This window comes from Nicotiana sylvestris, chromosome 4 (genome assembly GCF_000393655.2).
Source record: "Nicotiana sylvestris chromosome 4, ASM39365v2, whole genome shotgun sequence".
Classification (NCBI taxonomy): domain Eukaryota; kingdom Viridiplantae; phylum Streptophyta; class Magnoliopsida; order Solanales; family Solanaceae; genus Nicotiana; species Nicotiana sylvestris.
Genome location: NC_091060.1, coordinates 20,939,478 through 20,959,889, shown reverse-complemented (window position 1 = coordinate 20,959,889; position 20,412 = coordinate 20,939,478). Strand labels below are relative to the sequence as shown.

Below are 20,412 nucleotides of genomic sequence, written 5' to 3'. Positions count from 1 at the left end.
TTATGCTGGAAATCCATTATAATATGTTGGAGTTCCAATATGCTGGAACTCCTATATATTATGCTGGAGTATTTTCCTGTGACGATCTGGCCAGTCGTCTCATGAGTTACTGCTCCGTTTCCTCCATTTCTGCTTCTTATTGTTTTGTCTATCGGTTCTATATGTGATCTAGTTGGTTGGCTCGGGTTCGGAAAGGATTTGGTAAGGTTTGAGACACTTAGTCTCTTTTGAGGAAGTTTAAGTTGGAAAAGTCAACCAGATGTTGACTTATGTGTTAGAGGACCCGGATGTGAGTTCCGATGATTCGGATAGCTTCGGGAGGTGATTTGGGACTTAGGAGCGTGATCGGAATGAGTTTTGGAGTTTCAGAGTAGATTTAGGCTTGAATTGGCGAAGTTGATATTTTGGCGATTTCCGATTGGTAGGTGAGATTTTCATGTGGGGTCGGAATGGAATTACGAGAGTTGCAGCAGTTCCGTTGTGTCATTTGGGATGTGTGTGCAAAATTTCAGGTCATTCGGACATGGTTTGGTTAGGTTTTTGATCAAAAACGGAATTCGAATTTTTTTGGAAACTTAGGCTTGAATCCGATGAGTTTTGGTTGATTCGATATTGTTTGAGGTGTTTTGAAGATTGGTATAAGTTTGAATAAGGTTATGAGATATGTTTGTGCTTCTGGTTGAGGTCCTGGGGGGCTCGGGGTGGTTTCGGATGGTTGACGGAGAGTTTGGAATTTTTGAAGAAGCTGTAGATTTTCTGCTTTTGGTAGTTCCGCACCTGCGGATTGGGGAGCGCAGGTGCGATGCCGCAGATGCGAGGGGGAAGGCCGCAGAAGCGGAAGAAGGTGAGGGAGGCATAAATCGCAGAAGCGGTTGGTGAACCGCACCTGCGATGGCATAGGTGCGGCTGGTGCATCGCATGTGCAAAAAGCTGGAGGATAAGTGAAAACCGCAGAAGCAGCTCTTGGACCGCAAAAGCGATACCGCAGATGCGGTGGATTGACCGCAGATGCGAAAATGCCTGGGTCAGAATGTATATATTTCTTCCTTCGCGATTTTTAGAGGGTTTCACCATTTTTAAACATGAGTTCTGGAGTTTTGGGCAATTTTGAAGAGAGAATTCAAGGAGACTTCATTGAAGTAAGGATTTTGGGCCTAAAACTCGTTCCTATGGTATTATTTCACGGATTAGAGCTATAATTAATGAAATTTAAGGGTTAAAATTGGGAAAACTAGGGCTTGACATTAGACCTAAACTCGAGGATTTGAGGGACCTATTGTGGTCGGATTTTGGTACTTTTGATATGTATGAACTCGTGGGGAGATAAGGAACCCATTGATGTGAATTTTATCGAATTTCGAGATGTGGGCCGGGGGGTGGGGTTTTGGTAATTTCGGAATTAATGTTGTAAATTGATTATTTTAGCTTTTCGACTTTAGACGGATAAGGAGACAGGGAATGAGATTTCTTTTCAGGAGGTGGCCAATGTGGCCAGGAGAGTTGAGATGGTTCTATCATAGGGGGTGGTCAGGGGTCTAACAAGATCACCAGCTTTGACTTGGAAGCAGTTTACTCAACTATTTCTGGAGAAGTTTCTCCCTATCACTCAGAGAGAGACCTATGGGAGGTAGTTTGAGCATCTCTAGCAGAGTTCTATGACTATTACTCAATATGAGACCAGATTCATCGACTTGGCCTGCCATGCTCTTATCATACTTCCCACCGAGAGAGAGAGAGAGCATATTTTGACGTGGTGATTATGATTTTGGATAGATTCGACGCGAGTGGAGGCCGATTCGAGGGGCAAAGGCGTCGCAGACTAGAGTTTGGACCGGATTGAGGTGAGTAATGATTGTAAATGATGTCCTGAGGGTACGAAACCCCGAATTGCACATCGTTGTGCTATATTGAGGTGATGCACACGTTTGATGACGAGCATGAGGTCGTGCACTGTTGGGGATCGTGACTTAGTCTGTCCCGAATGACTATTTTACTGCGTATTTGACTGAAATCTATTTGCTATCATCATGATTTGGGTTGAATGCCATATTTGGGCCTCGTGCCAACTATTTGAACCTTTCGGGGATTTTTATTGATATTTTCTCACTGTTTTGACTTTATACTAGAACTTAGTCATGTTATATTCCACTGCTTTCATACTCAGCCATGTTTAATATGTTTTAACACTTAAATGATCTTTTAAATGATATTTGGGTTGAGAACCATGTTTTACTATTGCCCGAGTGGCTTGTGAGGATTTTGACTGAGTAAGGCCGAGGGCCTATGTTGTAAGAAAACACCGGATTATGAGTATGAGGCCGAGGGCCTGAGATATGTACGCCACGATATGGCTTGTTGATATGAGGCCGAGAGCCTAAAGATGATGCAACGAGATGGCTTGATATTGCGCTTGGGCCGTAAGGGGCCCTTCCAGGAGTCTGCACACCCCCAGTGAGCGCGGGTACATATTGGGATGAGAGATATAGCTCAAGGGGCTGGTATTGTTCTGAGATATTGCCCAAGAGGCGGATTTGTTAACATTGTGCCCGAGGGGCGAGCCTTTATGTGTTTATCTTTCTTATTTTCTGTCATTTACCTGTTTAATTGTCGAAAAGGTATTTCCTGAAGTTTAAACTGAAATTAAATGATTTTACATATCTTTGCTGGTTTTACTGCATAATTATAGCCTATAATGTGCCTTACGTGTTTTTATATCTCTTAGTCGTTTATTTATGATTATTACTCACTGAGTTGGAGTACTCACTTTACTCCCTGCACCCTGTGTGCAGATTCAGGTGCATCTGGTCCCGCTACCGAGTGTTGATCTTTCCAGCTTAGGCGGATCCGAAGATTCTCTAGGTAGTTTCCGGCGTTCACAGCCCAAAGCTTCTTCCCTTATCTTACTTCTCTTTGTTTTAGATTTGTATTGAACTCTGTAGACTTTCTTGTCTTATTCCGGATTTTTAGATGCTCATGACTAGTGACACCCTGGTATCGGGCTGTGTTGGGCTGTATTCCGCGAATTGTTTTGTATTGTCACTGCTTACTTTTGGATTTATATCATGTTTAAGACTAAATGCTTATTGTTTAATTGCCTAAAACTGGATTGGAAATGTGTCGGCTGGCCTTGTCTTCACGAGAGGCGCCATTACGATCGGGTCCGGGTTTGGGATCGTGACATTTCCGGATTTTGAACAGTGTTTTTGTTCAGATTTATCTTTACATGAAAAGTAGCTAAATTTTGATTACTTTTGAAACTGTGACTATTTTTGAATGATCACTAGTAAATCTGGTTATTTTTGAATTTCTCCCCTATATAAATGTATGATACTGTCTTTTGCAATATATAAATGGATATATGATTATTGCATAATGAGAGAAAAACAAAGCTCAAATGATTGTTCTGAGAAAGAAAAGTAAATCTAACCTTAAGTAGAGAGTATTTTTTGTCTTTCTAATTATGGACGCTACGCAACGCAAATCCTAATTAGTCGAATAAGTAGATACCATATATCATAATCGTATTTTTCAACGCGGGTTGTACTAGAATCAACAAGAAATTGGTGTTGCAAGGATGATGCGAAAATCACTCAATGTCACTAGGAGGGTGTCTGGATTGACTTAAGCTTTTAAGCTAAAAGCCAAAAGCCATAAGTTGGTAATACCCAACTTTTGGCTTTTGGCTTATTTTTGTACTTTTTATGCCTAAAAATAAGTGCTTTTAAGCATTTTTTTTATCATTGCTAAACACCACACAAACTTAAAAAGTGCTTAAAAGCCAATAAGCACTTAAAATAAGCCAATCTAAACATCCTCTAGTTATGCGAAGTAAAACTTCGTGATGAAAATAAAATAAAATAAAAAATTATGACTTCACCGATCTTTTGAGGAAGGGGAGTCAATTGACTAATAAGGAATTGGCATAAGGGAAAAGAGGAGCGAAACCATTTGGAGTGGAGAGGAATTCGCTAATGGTTCGTCTTACATTTGGCAACGAGAATTCGAATTAGTCGAATCAGTTGTACTAGAAGGTTATGCCAAAAAAAAAAAATGAGTTTTCTTTTTTCCTTTGCCTATGAGACATTTAGTCATACATAAAAAGAAATAACCGACTCAGTACAAAACATGCAGTCACCAACCAACAAGGTTTGTGGTAGAGTGGTAAGTACTCCTTTATCCTTAACCAGATGTCTCATGTTCGAGCCCCTAGATATAGAGTCGCCTTTGTTAGGGAGTGCTTTACCCCTCAATGTGGGACTTTTCGACACGAATCCGAATTTAATCGGGCCCCAAGGTGAATACCTGGATGGAAAACCAAAAAAAACATGCAGTCACCGGACTACTAAATCAAAATGCTTTTAAAAGAAGAAATTAAATTGTAACGGTGATTTCCTCCAAATACAATTTGAATAGAAAAAAATGTCCCTATATTTTTTACTAATCTCCTATATGAACTACAAAATCAAATCTTGGACATAGGCTTGTCCGAAAGAGAAAGAGCGGGTAAATTTAGCTAGCATTTGGATATAGATTTGATTGAACTTGAAAAAATAAATTTTTGAAGATGAGATGAAAAATAATTTTTGAAAATTAAAATTGTGTTTGGATATGTATTTTACTTAAAAAAGAATTGAAGTTTTGTGAGTGAAAAACTTTAAAAACTACTCCAAAGCTGTTTTTGGAATTTGAAAAAATTTATTTTTAAAATCTACCAAAAAATAATTATAATCTATAAACAAAGAGATATTTGAAAATATAATTTAAAAAAAACCTCCCAATATTGTTAAAAATTGTATACTTATTGTAGTACTAAACCGTTCAGCATTCGCATTCTTCATTTCTTCAAGAGCGGTTATTTGCAAGTTCGTCTTCGACACAAATTTAATACATTCCAATACTTTGCGATTCAGATCTTTTAGCTCAAGAACAATTGGGTGATTGGAATTTTGAATGGGAAGCACGAGATTATGAGATTAGAAACCTCCAAAGCTCAACTAGTTCTTCTTGGAGTTGAAGAGTAGGAGGTTACCCGTCGTAATAATCCATTGTTTTGACCTATTTGAGGTAAGAATCGATCCCCAAGCTATGAGTTTGGCTTACAATGTTATGGGTATCATAACGTTGAAGTACAATTGGGTTAGAGATTTAATTGTGAAATGAGAACTTGGAAATTGTGGGGTTTTCATGCACAGATATAATTTTTATTTTTTATTTTTATAACAGTTGTGTTCGGACACTACAACAACAACAACAAGAACAATAAACCCAGTGTATTCCCATATATGGGATTGGGGCGGCTAGTGTGCACGCAGACCTTACCACTACCTTGGAAAGATAGAGAGGTTGTTTCTATAACAGTTGTGTTCGGACACTGACATTGACAATATTAATAGATGTCTGCTTCCTTCCACCAGCAACACGTGTACTTAGAAACCAACTAGTGTTTTTTCCTCTGGTAGAATTTGGAGTTTGCAACCACAGACTTCTAGGCTACACCTATCGATGCTGGATTTTCAAGCATATTCTTGTGTCTAATTGATATGGGCACCTTGGGTAAGAGTTATTATGGTGACAGTGATCTATTGATGATTGACCTATGGATTGAGTATGGAGAAATTGTAAGGAATTTCATTGAGAATAACTATGAAAAGCATAGTCGAGAAAACCTTGAGTTAGCCAAGACTTCAGGTAACGTGCATTGTGATTTCCTATTACTTGAATTGATTAAAATATGAAGTTGGTAACTCTAAACTATGTTTTTCTTTACAGATTCATTGACGAATTGAATTATTTTGTTGATCGGAAGTTGGATTTTAGTTGCACCCAAGGCAGTGGCCTAGTGGTTAATGAAGTAGAAGGAGAACTACGAGAAACCATTTTAAATCCAGCGAAGGCAAAAATACTATGTGATTCATATCCATCTTCCAAAGCTTAGGTGGTCAGAGTTACCTAGGCGACCACGCTAGAAGTCCACAATCACGGAGTGCCATTAAAAGCTCTTCACCGCGATCGCGCCACTCATACCGTGATCACTGAAGGTGGCAGGTACCGGTGAAATAGTCGAGGTGCATGCAAGTTGATCCAGACGCTACATCATAAAAAAGAAGTATCATTAGAGTTAATTGGCAGTGGAGGTGAGCGATGACTTGAACTATGACTTTTTTTTATAAGGTAATGAAGGTGAGCAATGACTTGAACTATGACTTATTTTTTCATAAACAAGCATGATCAGGAAATTTAATTCCTAACTGAGCATTTATTTTCAATGATTTGAGTTTTTCTATAAAGATATATGCAATTGATATACTCTGGCATATTGGGGAAAGTTTGAGATTCATAAGCTGATACTGTTGATATGATATGAACTTATGCGTTTTGAGATTACTACTGTATAGTTGATGTTAATTGCCTATTAACTTTGAATATGACTCGTGATGAAATTGGACATCAAGGTGAGTCACTATGTATATGCCACAGTATGTTTTTGTGAACTTTTGTTCTGAATGCTTTGTTCAGAAATATTGAATGTTTTCCCATTCTCTAGAGGAGTGGTGTATACTAAGTGTTTCCCCAGTTAGTAGGAGGGTGATATTTTCAATCCAAGTTGGCTGGTTTTTATTGCTCTCAGATGTAGAGCTTTTCCTTTTACTAGTTTGGACAGTATATATTTTCCCTTTCAAAGAAGGTAGTATACGTGATGTTAAGGTAGTATATCAAAGATCTTGAGCAGCATCAGGTGTTCAGAAAACAGGATAGCGATGATGCAAATCCCATTCCTTTTGATTGAGTCTCTCAAGGATAACAACAGTTTCATTCTTTTTGTAACCTGATACAGCTTTAAACACTTAAATCTACTCTATACCTTTAATAACAGGCATGACACTTGTAGCTGAATGCCAACTTGCTAACTCCTGAAGATCACAAAGATGAAGGAACTCCGACCAAAACTGTCAATCATTGCAGGTAATTTCTTTTCTATCATAAGCATTTTAACAAATTGAGACTCCTTAGGTTTGGTAACAATCCAGAATAGGCATCAGATCTTCCATAAGTCTTTTATACCTAAGGACTAGCAGTGAGATAAAATTTGACAACTTGTTCAAAAGAGGCAGTTTTTATCTCTCCCACTTAACCACAATCTGTGGAGGTTTTGACAAGAAGAAAGAGGTTTAAGGGGTGGAAATATTGCACCAGATTCTTAGCATAAGAGTGCTAAGAATCTCAAGTTGCTGATGGTGTTCAAGGAGTAAGATTTCCTAATATCTTCCACGTCTAATTCCTCTGATCACAACGAATGTACTCAAGTGTTTGTAGACTTGTGAGCAGGGGAGCCTTGGCGTAACTGGTAAAGTTGCTGCCATGTGACCAGGAGGTCACGGGTTCGAGCCGTGGAAACAGCCTCTTGCATAAATGCAGGGTAAGGCTGCGTACAATAGACCCTTATGGTCCGGCCCTTCCCCGGACCCCGCGCATAGAGGGAGCTTAGTGCACTTGGCTGCCCTTTTGTTTGTAGACTTGTGAGTCTCCCAGATTGCGGAGTTTCTCCATATCGAACAACTAACTGACTAAAGTTAATCAAGTTAGTTATGTGGGGAGATAATCTGAGTTAGCAGTAACCAGGGATCGAGAATGTTTGCAAATTGTAGGCTTTTGACTCTGCTTGTGGAGGGGGGGAGTTCAAATATGTTAGTACTTAATGCCAAAAATCTAGAGATGGACCAAGTTGCATATGGCATCAGTTGGAATAGAGTTAGCAAAATACATGTTCTCTAACTCCAGCACATACCGATGTTGGAAAATATTACAGAAAGAACTGTCTTAAATGTGGATAAGCTAGATGACAGTGGAACAATTAATTAAGACAATACAAAATCATTATTGCATACAATCCCAAAAATAATTCTCTTCAAACCAATTCCACACTCAAAAGAGCCAAAACAAAAAGAAATTAAACACTCATAAAACAAAACACTGAAGGTTGAGATAAGCTCTCATTGACAGCCCTGAAATAATCAGTAAAGTGACAGAAAGCTGATTAATGCTTCTACAATCCAACTTCATGAATGCGAACGTCTTGAAGTGCTTGGAAAAAATACCCCATCTGCCATTTCATATTTCATTAACTGCTGTCTGTTAAAAATTGGGATCAATAATAGTGCTTTTTATGTTGTCTCTAAATATGTTTTTTTTTGTTTTAATAAGTCATGAAATTGAAATATATTCACACTAAAATTAGCTGACTTGATACTTGTACTGTACTCTGATCATGTTATTCTTCTTATTTTATTTTTTTGGGGTGGGGGGTGGGGGGAGGGACGGAGAAGTAATTTAATTCCTTAATTCTATGTCCCCTCTCAGGAATGAGTTCTTCTATCATTTTATTATTTGGGTATAAAATTCTGTAAAATTATCAATGTGGTTGAAGTAGAGTCGCGCAACGGCGAATAAAATTCAAATCTGAAGTAGAGAGGTGCAATGGCCAAGTAAGTTATATGAGGCCATTTTCTAGTGCTGAAGTTAAGTCTTTGAGATGTATTGGCGCTGAAACATATGATCAACAAACAATGCATTTGTTGCACAATTGTTTTCAGAAATCCTGTAGAAAACTGGAAAATGAAAAAGGAAACTAATTGGTAACATACCCTACTTGTTTTCCCTGCACATTTATTTATGAAAGAGCAAATTTGTACAATATCAGTTCATTTAAAAGAGAATTAAAAATAATAATAAAATTTCTACACTATCAGTACATTTGATATTATAAAATCTTTTACACTGTCAAATGTATATAAGTTAAATTCTTTATCAGAAGTATGAAAAAGGAGAAGTTTTGTACCCCTTAATATACCTGTATATACCTGCAACTATCAATCCCAGACATTCTTTCAAGACACATTTTGAGATAATGAAAGGACGCATGAAGCCCATTACAGAGTTAATTTATGGCCTTACCTACTAAATAATGTGAAATGTGAAGAGTTCAATGATCGCAGATTTCTCTCTATTTTTTCTCTTCTGAATGAAGTGGAAATTGATGTTGATTTTCCATTCTCTGGTTGCATGTAATGCACAGTTTCACTTTCAAGTTTTCTGAGTAAATTTCTTCCAGTAAAATTAGTATTGAACTGCTAGCAGTTCAGGAACAGACTTTATGACTCTGATCCCTTTCTCCCAACTATATTCTGGTTTAAGTATGAATTACAGTTTCTTTTTTACCAATTCAACCAACAGGAACAGATTCCTACTCAATAGTAATATAATTTTCTGTCTTAATATCACGAGAGCGTCATCCCAAAAACTCGAACATAAATCTCAATATTACCTTAACACTTGGTAAAGTAACAACCCAAATTGGCAGAAGATCCTAATTAACCTTAAATAACTAAATAAACCAAATCTTGCAGAAACTGAAGCTTTTAGAAAGGAAATACAACTATCTCACCAGGCATAAGCCCTATAAAATTTCACATTGACAGTGTGAGGCAATCTCTAAGGTTGCCACAAACATGCTTACTTCTTACTTTTAAAGCTAATGTCATTCAAACAGATGTCTTGGAGTTCTTGAGAATTTGGCATCTTCAGTCTGCAAGTCCCTCCTCTTTCATCTGAATTACATTAAACAGTTCCACCATTAGTATTATAAAAAAGATTAAAAGATTGACAATTATTTAAAACTACTACTCCCTCCGTTTCAATTTATGTGAACCCATTTGACTGGGCACGGAGTTTAAGAAAAGAGAGAAGACTTTTGAACTTGTGGTCCAAAATGAGGCACATATATTATGTGTGGCTATAAATCTTTGTGTAAAGGTAAATTGTTTCCAAATAAGGAAAGGGGTCATTCTTTTTGGCACGGACTAAAAAGGAAATAGGTTCACATAAATTGAAACGGAGGGAGTATTAATTATAATTTTCATGATACTCGGTTACAATATATACATATAGTTACTTATAGGTGGTCTTTAAGTATCATGAAAATGTGAAAGATCTTTTATGATGTCACTGTATAAAGATTAAACCGTTGTACAAAAATTTATTTTGATGAAAAGGTCAACAGAAGTTATGGAAAACTGATATAGAATGAGTATAACGAATCAAATAAATGGTCAGTATGGATTGAAATTTTATTTGTGTGTACCTTTGTGATTTCGTATCAGGTAAAAATGTGAATATCCATGATCAAAAGCTTCAGAGTAGCCTCGAACAATCATATATAGAAACCTGGGCAGCGATAACGCACCTCTGTTTCCATTTTCATTATCTCAAGTAGAGCAACATGTTTCATTCTTTTTGGAATCTCCTGCAGCTTCGGACAACCAAGTATACCAAAACCTTTGAGCAAAGGCATAGCAGTTGCGGCTAAATGCCACCTTTCTAAGCCCCGAAGTTTAAGAAGACGAAGGAATTCGAGCTGACCAAAACTGTCATTATTGCAGGTAATCTCTTTTCCTTCATAAGCGTCTACTAAGTCGAGGTTCCTTAGATTTGACAACATTCCCAAAATAGGCATTGGATCTTCAACAAGTCCTGAGTTCCAAAGCACCATCATTGTAATGGATTTTGGAAACTGATCTGAGAGAGGAAGTTTTTCTATTTTCCCGTGTAACCATAATTTGTTGAGGTTTTGACAAGAAGAAAGAGGTTCAAGGGGTGGAAATGGTTCACCATATTCGCAACCCAACATGAGAGTTCTAAGACTTTTCAAGCTGCCAATGGCATTCAGCGAGTAAGAGTTCATAACTTTTTCCATGACTAATTCTTGAAGATTGAGTAAACCTACAGCACCATCATCTTTCAAACGATCACAACGAATGTATTTAAGAGTTTGTAGACTTGTAAGCTTGCTGAGCTGCACTGCTCCTTCATATCGAGCAATTAAATGTCTTAAGTTTATTAGGTTAGACATCTGAGGAGGTAGTATGCATGAGCTACGATCAGGGTTCAAAACTTGGAGAGAGTGTAAGTTTTTGAGTTTGCCAATGGTGGGTGGGAGTTTAAAGTCATTAGCACCTAGCAAACCTAAGAACTTAAGATGGACCAGATTGCCTATGGCATCAGGTAGTGCAGGTTGAGTGAAACGGATTCTCTCCAAATCTAGCACATACAGATGTTGGAACATATTGCAGTAAGAAGTAAACTTCTTACTGTCCTGGCTACCTATTTCTACATCAAAGAACAAAAGTGTCCTTAACTTCAATGTTGAAAAGTCAAGTGAGAGGTACCTTTGTGCTTGAGCATGAATGGCGTGTCTGTGGCGCAAGAGGGGCACAGAGTGCTTTCTTGGATCATAAATATCGAACAAGTTTACCTCTGTGGCCTTTTTCACGGCAAGATCCCGAAGTAGGTCATGGATTCTACATCCAATAATTTTCTCCCAAAATGTTTTTGCTACTTGAATCAAGCTTCTTCTTACTAGCTCATTTAGGAAGTCCTCAGCGACATCCTCCATTCTTTCTCCCACTCTAGGTATGAAGCCCTCGGCCATCCACAAGCACATCAACTTTTCAGTGTTGATTACACTATCTTCTGGAAAAATACCAAAATAAAGAAAACATTGCTTGAGCTCTGTTGACAAATCATTGTAGCTTAATGATAAAATGTGAGAGATCTCAATTGAGTTATTCTGTATGTGACGCCAAAGGTGTGCCTTTACTTTTTTCCATTCTACTAGTCCTTTTTTATGGGAAAGTAACCCGCTTAGTACAACAATGGCAAGCGGTAAGCCTCCACATCTTTCCACCATTTCGTTAGCTATTCCTTCCATTGCTGGAGACCACCCAATGTTGTCAAACTTGCCTACGTGACGCAGCTTCTTGCAGAAGAGGTCCCAACTTTCTTCTTGTCCTAGGAAACGAAGTTTGTATGCAAAACCTTTTTCATCTGCACTTTCAGCCACATCCTCCTTGCGCGTGGTAATAATAACTCTGCAGCCATTCTTGCTATCTGGGAATGCTCTTTTCAAACTTTCCCATGCTTCTTTATGCCATACATCATCAACCACCAAAAGGTATTTGCGGTCTTTCAATAGATCACGAAGGTAACTTTCTAAATCTCTCTCCGTCATCTTCTCCAACAAATCTAGAATTTCTTTGGTGCAACCTTGGATAGATTTTATGATATTTCGTAGGAGATCTGGGGTGTTGAACTCTTGAGAAACACATATCCAAGCGCGTGTTGGGAAGCTAGTGATTAGACTAGGGGAGTTGTAGAGGTTTCTTGCAAGAGTGGTCTTGCCTATACCACCCATACCATAAATGGAGATGACACTTCGTCGAGGCTCTTCTTTGAGAAGTTCAGCAAGAAATCTTTCAATGACTTCCTGAAAGCCAACAAAAATCTGATCCTGATCATCTGCATAGGAGGTAGTTCTCCTCAATGTTCTAACCAGGGCGGACCGATTGTTAGACCTATTACTTGGCCCTTCTCCTGCAATAATATCGATATTTCTAATACCATAAGTCTCTCGTTTGCGAGAGATATCCATGATGCGTGTCTTGAGGGATTGGATCTCCTTGCCGACGTTGTAGAGTTTGGTCTCCTTCCTACAGATGCAAGCGCAAGACTTAAGACGACTAGCAAATCCATCGTTAGTACTGCCTTTTATTGCCACATTAGTGGAGCTATAAGTCTCCAATATAGCGACGGTGTCATTAGCAATAGAGCTGATTTCAAATATCCATTGTTGAACTCTTTGATCTTCAACTTGCTTTTCTTCTGCATCTTTGAAGAAAGATTGCATGAATAGCAGCTCATTTCTCAGCCACTGCACATTCTCTCTCAGACTTCTGCGCAAGGCAACTTCTTGTATGAGGAAATCGCCCAGCTTTTCAACTGCAAATGATACAAAAGCATCAACCATTTTCAGGAATCTTTGTTTTAATTCACTGTTATCAAGAAACCAAGTGTTGTTCTTCTTCTTGAGTGTGCAGTTGATGTCATTCCTAATGTGCTATATATATGCACTTGTATTAAGCTTTGTTCTGCTTTTCACTTTTTCTTTTTAGAAATATATATTATAAGTTTGCTTGTGTTCAGGGAAAATGCCACCGAGTAGGAAGCATATTTTGATTAAAACATCAAACAAAGAATGTATAGGGCGTGGAACAGGAATTTCAGAGTTATATTTGTCAGACAACTCATCCCAAGATTTAATCCTGATTCTGTGGAAACATCAACAGTTTTGGGATCTTTAATCAAGTAGTTTGATCATTATTTATTTTTGCTAGCCGGTATACATAGATTATGCACTGATTATACGCGTATTATACATTCTCCTGGTATTCTTTTGGCACTGATTATACGCATATTATATTATACATTCTCCTGCTATGTTTTGTTTAAGCGATTGGGTGAATGGCTATTTAGGTTAATTCTTCAAAGTTTTTTTTAACCTTTTCAAGGCCATAAGAAAGTTGTAGTAGCTGCCATAAGAACAGAGCCTTTATGAAGGTTTTCAACCTTACTACTGTAGTAGTTGTTGCTCAAAGATAGAGGTGGCAAAATGGTTAAAAGAAAATAGTTAACCACCTATATTATCCACTAAAAATGGGCTGGATAATGAACTTTTTAAAAACGGGTTAAATATGGATAAGAACCATATTATCCATGTAGAAAATGGATAACTAATGGATAACAAATGAGTCTAACTTTTAAATTTGTAAAGCCTCAAATTGGAAGTTTCTCAAGTTAGGGAGACTAAGAATTCTTCTAAAAGTGATCATATACAAGAAGTCATGGATAATATAATTACCCATATTATTCGCCGGTTAATCCGTTTTTTGTCTGTATTAAATATGAGTCGGGTCGGATAATTTATCCATTTTTTCATTACCCGTTTTCAACCCGAATTATATCTGACCTGACCCGCCCGTTTGCCACTCCTACTCAGAGGTGATTCCAATATAGTGGTGTACTCTGGTTGTATACTTTCATTTACTTACCATTTCTTTTAGTAAGCGTTTGGATATAAAATTGTAATTTTTGAAAAAAAGTAGTATTTGGAGTTAAGTTGAAAAATGGTATTTGGAATTTGAAATTATATTTGGACATGTATTTCACTTAAAATGTTATAGTTTTGTGAGTAGAGGAGAAAATTTTCTGAAATTTTTGAAAAAAAGGTCAAAATCACTTTTTGCTTTTTGAAAAACTCATTTTCGAAAAATTTCTAAAAACTTGCAAAATTTCATGGACAAACACATTTTGAAAAAAAATTATGGACAAAGAGGGTCTTACTATTAGTTTCACTAATTTTCAAGTAGTAAATAAAGTAAAATATGAATCATTTTTTTTTTTTCGGTTGTATCCTGTTGATTCATAGGCGTAGGACATCTATATACAAAAATCATTTTCCGTAAGTATCCCATTTTTTCTTCATACTGGTAGTTTTAATCAAACATTTAGACAACATATCTCATTTTCCTTATCCTATTTAGACAACGATAGCAGAATCTGCCAACAAAGAAAAAGAGGGGAAGATTCTTCCTTTAAATTTAAGGAAAGAAAAAAAGAACAGGATGGAGTGTTCTGCGTTTCCTTTAAAATAATAAAAGAAAAAAGGCAAAGAAATAGATAAACCCAAGAAAAATAATGTAAACAAACTAAGCATCCTTTTAATATTTTTTCTTTTCGAAAAAGAAAAGACTCCATGATGGCATAGCTTGCATACTTATTTTATTTTAGGTATATCTCTTTAGTACTTAGGGACCAAACTTAACTTTATTAAAACTAGTTCAATAAATTCCCTCATCTATAAATGGACAAGCAAAGAATAATTAAAAGGCTGTTCCTGTTTTACTGTTGCCCGAGTGGCTTAAGAGGTTTCTGACTGAGTGAGGTCGAGGGCCTGTGTTGTGAGAATATTATGGGATCGGGCTGCGCGCCGCAGCATGTTGTACTGATTTGTGATATATGAGAGGCTGAAGGCCTGATTTGTTATGCCACGAGATGGCTTGTGATAGCGCTTGGGCTGTAGGAGTCCCTCCGGAGTCTGAACACCCCCAGTGAGCGCGGGTACCCAATGTGAGTGATGTGATATTGCCCGAGTGGCTGTTGTTGATTCATATTGTTGCCCGAGGGGCTGATTACGAGTGATTGTGAGGTAGCCCGAGGGGCTGGTTCTGTTGATATTTTGCCCGAGGGGCTGTTTACGTTTCTATCATTTTACCCATTGTTTTATTCACTTGTTTGAAACTATTGAAAGACGTTTTAGAAGAAAAAGGTTTTACTGAAACTGAATTTGTTTCTACGAGATAGTTGATTTCTGGACTGTTTTGGAAATGTACTGTATTTGCTGTAGTGCTTTGAAGTGAGATTATCTGTTTTCTTACTGCTCAGCTTTCATTTACTTTTATTACTTACTGAGTTGGCGTACTCACATTACTCCCTGCACCTTGTGTGCATATCTAGGAGTTGCGGGTCGCGATAGTGAGCATTGATTGTCCATTCAGCAGGATTTCGGAGTCAATAAGGTAGCTGCATGGCGTTCGGAGCCTTGTTCTTCTCCCTCATATCTTCCTTAGATTTATTTAGTATTGCATTTCAGACTTTGTTAGACTTTATTGTATTGAGACAGAGTTGTAGTTGCTCGTGACTTGTGACACCCCGATGTCGGGCTTGTGTATTTATTCCGCACTGGTTATTTAGACTTATATTATGATATTTCTTGTTAATTAATGGTTTAAAAATGACTTTTATAGAATAATGGTTTGATTTGGTAACTGTGTCGGTTGGCCTAGTTTCGCGATAGGCGCCATCACGACCGGGTCGGTTTTAGGGTCGTGACATGAGGCGACCCACCGCTGTCAGCGAAATCTCTGTAGGGGCAATTTTGTTCAGAAAATTTAGCTGTGTATAAATAGTTCTGTTTCAGATTTTTAGGGCATCTGTTGTTTGGTAGAGCACGTGAACCACCGTTTTTAGCTTTTTAGAGTAATTTTAGAACATCTTTAGCAATTAATCTTAGATTTTACTCTTGTAGTTACTTTTTATGGCTTATCTTTCATCTCCATCTTTGATTTCTTCTTTGATTATGAGTAGTTAAACCCATTAGCTAGGGTTGTGGCCCAACCCTAGTGTGGGTATTTAATGGGTCTTCAATTTTAGGGCTTAAATGTTTATGGGTCAATGATATTTAGCTTGATTCATGCTCTAATTGTTGAATTGGTGGTTACAAATATTGATTTGTGCCTTTTTTACTTAGGCTCTTCTTGAGAAAGAGAGACTAAGCCTAGGAAATTCAAGCTAACAAGGAATTAGGGTGCATTCAAAATATTGATAGCCCCAATTAAAGGGTTAAACCTAGAGATAGTAATACCCGACTTGAACCGATTTTGCTTGCATTGTTTAAACACCCAATTGGGCTTGAGAAAGCCACTTAGGGCAAAGTCACTCAAACTACCGAGAGGTATAGAGTGAGTAATTATGTGCAATGGTTATATAATGATCCCAATTATAAAAAAGCGTGCCCTAAGTTTTAGACCCTGTTAGATACCCACCTAGGTGTAAGTCACTTCCCTAGTGCCTTTTTGCCAATTGGGAAAACCCTTACAAAAATATCATACTTAGCTTAATTTCATTCTTTATTAGTAGTAAAAGTTGAATAGCAACCAAAACAAAGCATGATTGGAAGTGCAACTAAGAACATCGCACATAGCTAGATTAGATAGAAACACAATTCCAAATCAATATTAGCTCTCTGTTGATTCGATCCCGATCTTTTGGGTAAAAGATGCATCGACCACTCTTGCCATTCTATAGTGGTACAGGGTTGGAACCGATCACTTTTTGGAACCGTTGCCGGGGAGCTAAACGGTTTTGGCTATCTATCTGACTAGTTTTGTGTCTTGTTTTTCTTTCCTTCTGTTTTACTAACTTGTGTGAGTTAATCGTTTCAGGTACAACATGGCAAACAATGATCCTATCAAAAATGCTATCCCAGGGGAGGAGGTAGATGATAATGGTGAAGATGAGGTACCTCTAGTACCTCAAGCTCAAATAAGAGGCCGCCAGGCTAATGATAACATTCCAGACCCTCCCCCAGCTCCTCTAAGAGTGGCTCCTCAGGTGCTTCCAAATGAAGGGTACGTAAGTGCAATTGTTCCACCCCGGATTCGGGCGGGCAATTTCCAGATTACAAATGTGATATTTACTTTATTGGAGCAACGAGGGTACTTCATAGGTGCTCCCCATCAGAATGCATACAAGCATCTAAAAGGCTTTGTGGATACCTGCTGGGGAAGCAAACAAACTAATGTGTCAGAGGATGCATTGAGACTGAGATTGTTCCCTTTCTCACTTAGAGGGAAAGCTTTGGACTGGCTCGAAAGACTCCCCAACCATTCCATCACTACGTGGGATGAGTTGGCCGATGAGTTTATAGCCAAGTTTTTCTCACCGGGACATATGGATGTATTGAGAGATGAAATCTTAGCATTCAAACAGGAACCAAACGAGCCCCTTCATGAAATCTGGGATAGATATAGAACTATGGTCAAAGAATGCCCCAATAATGATATGACTGAAGCAATAATTCAACAAATATTTTATTGGGGTATAAACACAACCAATCAATGTGTGGTAAACCAGTTAGCAGGGGGTAATTTTATGAAGCTGGCTTATGCTGAGGCCTGTGATATTCTTGATGAGATGGCTGGTACTTCCTCAGCTTGGCAAAGTTGAGCTAATGTGTCATAGGATGATCCCACTGTCATTCACCTGCACAAAGAGCTTCACGACCATGGCGAGGCAATAGCAGAGTTAACTACAACAATGAACCAGTTGGCTAAAGCTCAATTGCAGCAAGTTCAAGCGCTGAGACAAGTAAATGTTATGGAAGGTGTGAACATGTTGGTCAACAAGAGGCGACAAAGAGGTCAACAAAGTGAAGGAAATCTGGATCAATATGAGCAAGGTAGCAGTGGTTTCAACCAAGATGATAGGTATGATGAGCAAAGTGAAGAAGTCCAGTACGTGAACAATTACCAAGGACAAAGGGGCAATGCTCCTAACCAACAACAACAATGGAGATCCCAAGGAAACTGGGGGAATCAAAATCAACAGGGAAATAGCAACTAGGGGAACAACAATCAGAATTGGGGCAACCAGAACAACCAGGGCAACTGGAGTGGCAACAACAACAATTGGGGAGGAAACAACAACCAAAGGGGTTGGAATAATGGCAATCAAGGAAATCAGGGGCAAGGCTTTCAAAGACCTCCGATGTATGACCTGCCTCCATTTCCGTCCCAAGGTCCTAGTTCATCAAACAATGATATGGGAAGGATCGAGATGATGTTTGAACAAATGATGAAAAAGAATACCGACTCTGATGCCCAGTTGGCATCCCATACTACTTCAATCCGAAATTTGGAGGATCAACTTGGCCAGATTTTGCAATCTTTGAATACTCATCCTAAAAGGGATCTACCTAGTGATACGGTAGTAAACCCGAAGGGTGGGAACACTACGGGATATGCAATGGCGGTGATCACAAGAAGCGGTGGAGGTGGTGAAGTGAATACCTCCAAGCAAAAGGAAGTAGTGAGTGATGAGGTTGGAGTACAAGATGATGATGTTCCTATAGTTGATGAGTAAGTGAAGAGAATTTAAATGCGGAAGTGAGAATTGATATTCATGATAATGAGGTGGAGACTCAGAATGACGTGAACCTGTCTAGGGAACACGTGATAGACATCCCGGAAACGGTAGTGCCCAAGGATAAGGCCCCCTTGCCAAGGCCTCCTCCACCTTACCCTCAAAGACTTGTGAAGCAAAAGAATGAAAACCAATTTAAGAAGTTTATTGAGATGATGAGAAGTTTGTCGATCAATGTTCCTTTGGTGGAAGCTCTTGAGCAAATGCTGGGTTACGCCAAGTTTATGAAAGACTTGGTGAAAGAGATTTATGGATTGTAAGACCATCAAAATGACTCATCAAGTAAGTGCAATTGTGCACTCGATGGCTCCAACGCTTAAAGATCCCGACACTTTCACTATTCCATGTACCATTGGGAGTGCGGATTTTGCAAAGGCATTGTGTGATTTGGGAGCAAACATCAATTTGATGCCTTACTCCATGTTCAAAACTTTGGGTATTGGTCAATCGATACCTACTTCAATGAGATTGCAAATGGCGGATAGAACGGTGAAGAGGTTGCTTGGTATTATTGATGATGTTCTTGTCCGAGTGGACAAGTTTATTTTCCTGCTGATTTTGTGGTTTTGGACTGCGAAGTCAACTATGAGGTGCCTATAACATTGGGAAGGCCTTTCCTAGCAACTGCAACTGGGAAGGCATTGGTTGATGTGGAAGCAGGGAGCTCACCTTCCGGGTGGGTGACGAAAAGGTTGTCTTTTATGTGCGCAAATCAATGTGCTCTTTTGTGGATCTTGTCATGGAGTTGATAATTGATGATACTAGTGCCATGGTCAATGTGGAGGATCCTTTAGAGGCAGTATTGTTGAACCTTGATGTAAATGAGGATGAAGGTAGGGTGGAGTGTGTTAATGCTTTGCACGGAATGTGTTCTTATTCTTACGAGCCCCGTAAGCTTTCTTTGGATCTTGAGAATAGAAAGACCCCGCCAACAAAGCCCTCAGTTGAGGAACCTCCCATTTTGGAGTTGAAGCCTTTTCCTTCACACCTCAGGTATGAATTCTTGAGCCCTAGTTCAACTTTACCTATAATTCTTTCTTCTTGTCTTACTAACGTGCAGGTAGATGCTACTTTGGAGGTGCTCCAAAGAAGAAAGAAGGCAATTGGATGGACTCTAGCTGATATTTGGGGAATAAGCTCTGCCTTTTATATGCACAAGATTATACTTGAGGATGATGCCAAGCCCTCCGTGGAACATCAAAGGAGGTTGAACGAGGCTATGCGACAGGTGGTTAAAAAGAAGGTAATCAAGTTGTTAGATGCAAGGGTTGTATACCCTATCTCAGATAGTTCTTGGACTTCTCCGGTGCAATGTGTGCTGAAGAAGGGTGGTATAACTGTGGTCACCAATGAGCAGAGTGAGTTTATTCCCACCAGGACTGTCACCGGATGGAGGGTGTGCATGGACTACTAGAAGCTGAATAAAGTGACCCGCAAAGATCATTTTTCATTGCCCTTTCTTGACTAGATGCTGGATAGACTTGCTGGGCGTGCCTTCTACTGCTTTTTAGATGGGTACTCAGGTTACAACCAGATTTTGATTGCTTCAGAAGATCAGGAGAAAACCACCTTCACATGTCCGTATGAGACCTTTGCATTTTCTAGGATGCCATTTGGTTTATGTAATGCATCGGCTACCTTTTAGTGGTGTATGATGACTATATTTACCGACATGGTGGAGGACTTCTTGGAAGTGTTCATGGATGATTTCAGTGTTGTGGGTGACTCCTTTGATGAGTGTTTGAAGAATCTTGAAAAAGT

The 20,412-nt window shown here is 38.6% G+C and overlaps 2 protein-coding genes and 1 long non-coding RNA gene across 4 annotated transcripts; 2 read left to right on the top strand and 1 right to left on the bottom strand.

Annotated features, from left to right (window-relative positions):
- Window positions 1-4,841: 4,841 nt before the first annotated feature.
- LOC138889125 (uncharacterized) lies at window positions 4,842-13,379 on the top strand. 2 transcript variants are annotated; one of them, XR_011406697.1, is made up of 5 exons: window positions 4,842-5,064; window positions 5,224-5,688; window positions 5,770-6,134; window positions 6,875-6,963; window positions 13,036-13,379. It is a non-coding gene; the product is annotated as an uncharacterized lncRNA (long non-coding RNA). The 2 variants fall into 2 exon arrangements; XR_011406696.1 differs by having other exon boundaries at window positions 5,770-6,963.
- Window positions 10,241-13,029, bottom strand: LOC104241614 (disease resistance protein RPP13-like; the record flags this gene model as incomplete). The annotated part of the gene is made up of 1 exon (XM_009796555.2): window positions 10,241-13,029. A coding segment is annotated over exon 1 (2,619 nt), but the record flags the coding sequence as incomplete, so codon positions are not given.
- A 4,837-nt stretch (window positions 13,380-18,216) lies between the features above and the next one.
- Window positions 18,217-18,911, top strand: LOC138889318 (uncharacterized). Its single transcript, XM_070172612.1, has 2 exons — window positions 18,217-18,587; window positions 18,674-18,911. Exons 1-2 carry the CDS (start codon window positions 18,217-18,219, stop codon window positions 18,909-18,911), a joined length of 609 nt encoding a protein of 202 aa, XP_070028713.1.
- Window positions 18,912-20,412: the final 1,501 nt, after the last annotated feature.